Genomic DNA, 2,846 nt, shown 5'->3' with positions numbered 1-2,846 from the left:
TTAAGACAATTTGTTAAGCGCCAATGGAAAGAGAGTAAATGTTGATGACAGACACAAGGAAATTAATGTTTTTAGGGAAGAAATAGAAGAATTTCAATTGGTAGATGAACACAAAGAAGTAATTAATGATGAACATGAAGATAATATTCGATTTAGATCAAGGTTAAAGATGTTTTTGTATGACAGATTGTGTCACACTCAATTTATAGAGGCAATATCTGGGGGCTTACCCTACTACTCGTTGTTCTCCAGATGTAGAAAAGAACAGTACTAAATTGGTGGAACAAGTTTACAATGAATAAAAATTGCATGAAGAGAACAGTAGATTGCAGGATGTACCAGTAGATGAGAATTGCTGTCTCAAATGTTGAAGTTAATGAGATATTTAAAATAAGATAATAAGAACAGTTGTGGTAAGAATGACATTAATAGATTACATTCAAAAATTAATAGTTAAAATTCAACAATAAAAGCAAGTAGTAATGATCTTAAAGAAGATATTACAAAATTAACAGAGAAATGGAAGATGTAACAGACAGTTTTGATTTGAAATTAGAATCTTCCAATAATAGCAGTCTACTAAACGAAAATACAATTAAAAACAAGTATGATAACAGAATGGGAGTTGCTGATTTTAGCCAGGATATTTTAAATGAAATAATGCAAACTTGTTCTTTTGATGATGCTAACGAAGTGAAGTGGTAATGGTGGGGGGGGGGGGGGAGCAGGTTCATTGGAGGTTGATTCAGACATTGATGCATTTGATGATGGTTGAACAGAATGTGTAGGCCTACAGGTATTAAGTGAAAAGGTTCACAAAACTGTTGTGGTGTTGTTGGTCTGCTACGTTTCAGACAGATATAGTTACAAATAATGTAACTCATGAGAGTTTTGTTAGTAATGAGGAACTGATAGTGGATACAGTGCAAGTAACTCATTTTAATGTTCAAGATCTGGTAGTTGATCAGAAAGTTGATGATGTAAATAGTGATGTTCTTGATGTGAAAAGGAAGTGTGTACATGTAGTAAATGAAAGTGTTAAAACAACAGCAAAGTTAACCCATTAAGTCCCAAATTAATTTTTTTTAAATTGAATTTTTTATTCCTTAATTATAATGTAAATAGTGTATGAACCACAATAAGTACAAAAATAGCCAGAGAATGTTTAGACATACTGATATAATGACCGTCCTCAAAATAGGACGCTGGGATCTAACAGTATTGTATAGCGACTGTATTCAAGTCTTAACTATTTATTTCTTGTGAATTAATAATTTATTGTGTATTTATAAATAAATATGTGCTCCCAATAGTAGGTCATCCCTTGCAGTATCTTCTGGATCCTTTCCGCAGTATAAATCAAATATGAAACACTTGCTCCACAAAGAGACCACAACTTATAGCCAAATCTAATAGGCTTGCCTAAGATAAACTGTTTCAGCCCACTTCGTCCATAGTATTTGACTATCATTTTGTCAACTGACAAAATTTCCTCAAATATTCCAAATTTTTGAAAAGATTCATTTATCATTTTCAGGAGACGTATAGTTTTGAATCCACGATCGTGTTTGTTTTCATTGGCTAAGTTCAAAAATGGTTCAGATGGTTCTGAACACTATGGGACTTAACATCTATGGTCTTCAGTCCCCTAGAACTTAGAACTACTTAAACCTAACTAACCTAAGGACATCACACAACACCCAGTCATCACGAGGCAGAGAAAATCCCTGACCTCTCCGGGAATCAAACCCGGGAACCCAGATGCAGGAAGATTGGCTAAGTCATTATCTTGAAAATGATTTAATGTTTTCAACTTCTGATATTTATTCCTTGATGTAGCTGTCTTTATAATTGGTATTCCAACATCTTCATCCTCAGACCAGTATAGCTTCTCAGCAGGGAGCTTATGGTAGCCAGCAAAAAGAAGAAATCTGACAAAGACCCTCACTTCTTCAACTGTGAGGATAAAATCCTGCATATTCTTCATATTTACTGCATATCTCACAGTTTCTTTCACTATGAACTTGTATATGTTTTCGTTCATCAGTTCTTCAAACATCTCCTTCGGAGTCAAAGAAGAAAGTTGTTCCTTCAATTCCTCTCTCTTTGTGGTGATGTCATGCTCACTAGTTTGAGACAGCATTGTAAAAACTGGAGGTGTCTTTTTCCAATTGCTTTTCTCACCAGTAAGATGTCTCTTCTTCGATTTACTTCTGGAAACTTGGGATGTACTTGGCAGTGAAGTTTTATATACAGCATACAGTTTCTTTGTTATTCTCTGATGATGCAACATAATGTACAGCAACAAAATCTGGTAAAATTGCCACGTTCTAAAAAGAAAATACATCAGCAGTAGCAGAGTTTCATATTCGAACGTGCAGCAATACAAATAACTGAAATGATAACACGAAGTCCCAGTGTCCTATTTCGAGTACACCAAATTTTATAAGAATGGAAAACAATGAATATAACTCCAATTGAGCTAACAATGCAAGTAGTTTAAAAGACACGTTGTTGACTATAAATAATCACAAAGGATCTTTGCCACATATTTCAAATACTACTAAATTGTCGATAAAGTAAATACCTGTAATAATGAAAAGTGTGCCTAAGTATTCAATAATCAATTAATGGTGGGATTTATTGCTTTTAATTTCCTGTAAGCATACATTTGTTAGAAAAAGCATAAACAAATGACGTACATCAGTAATAGTTGCAAATTAATAATTTATTGTGTATTTATAAATAAATATGAGCTCTATCCTCAAAATAGGACACTGGTACTTAATGGGTTAATGATATTGCTATAAAAGTGTGTAAAATTTTGATAATTAGTTATAAGGTAA

The 2,846-nt window shown here is 33.2% G+C and overlaps 1 protein-coding gene across 1 annotated transcript; it reads right to left on the bottom strand.

Moving 5' to 3' along the window:
- Positions 1-1,267: 1,267 nt before the first annotated feature.
- Positions 1,268-2,293, bottom strand: LOC124613698 (piggyBac transposable element-derived protein 3-like). Its single transcript, XM_047142415.1, has 2 exons — positions 1,750-2,293; positions 1,268-1,581 (listed from the first exon to the last, which is right to left on the bottom strand). The coding sequence occupies exons 1-2, from the start codon at positions 2,291-2,293 to the stop codon at positions 1,268-1,270; spliced, it is 858 nt and encodes a 285-aa protein (XP_046998371.1).
- Positions 2,294-2,846: the final 553 nt, after the last annotated feature.

The sequence above is a fragment of the Schistocerca americana genome, chromosome 4 (assembly GCF_021461395.2).
Source record: "Schistocerca americana isolate TAMUIC-IGC-003095 chromosome 4, iqSchAmer2.1, whole genome shotgun sequence".
Taxonomy (NCBI): Eukaryota; Metazoa; Arthropoda; class Insecta; order Orthoptera; family Acrididae; genus Schistocerca; species Schistocerca americana.
Note: the sequence above shows the minus strand (reverse complement) of the source record. Positions and strands in the feature narration are given on the sequence as shown.

Bases quoted from the DNA above. Each gene is read 5' to 3' on its own strand.
- LOC124613698 (XM_047142415.1), bottom strand. From the start codon at position 2,293: ATGTTGCATCATCAGAGAATAACAAAGAAACTGTATGCTGTATATAAA. The intron at 1,582-1,749 runs GTTTGATTCCCG...TTTTGAACTTAG, and splicing joins TCCTGCATCTGGGTTCCCGG to CCAATGAAAACAAACACGAT.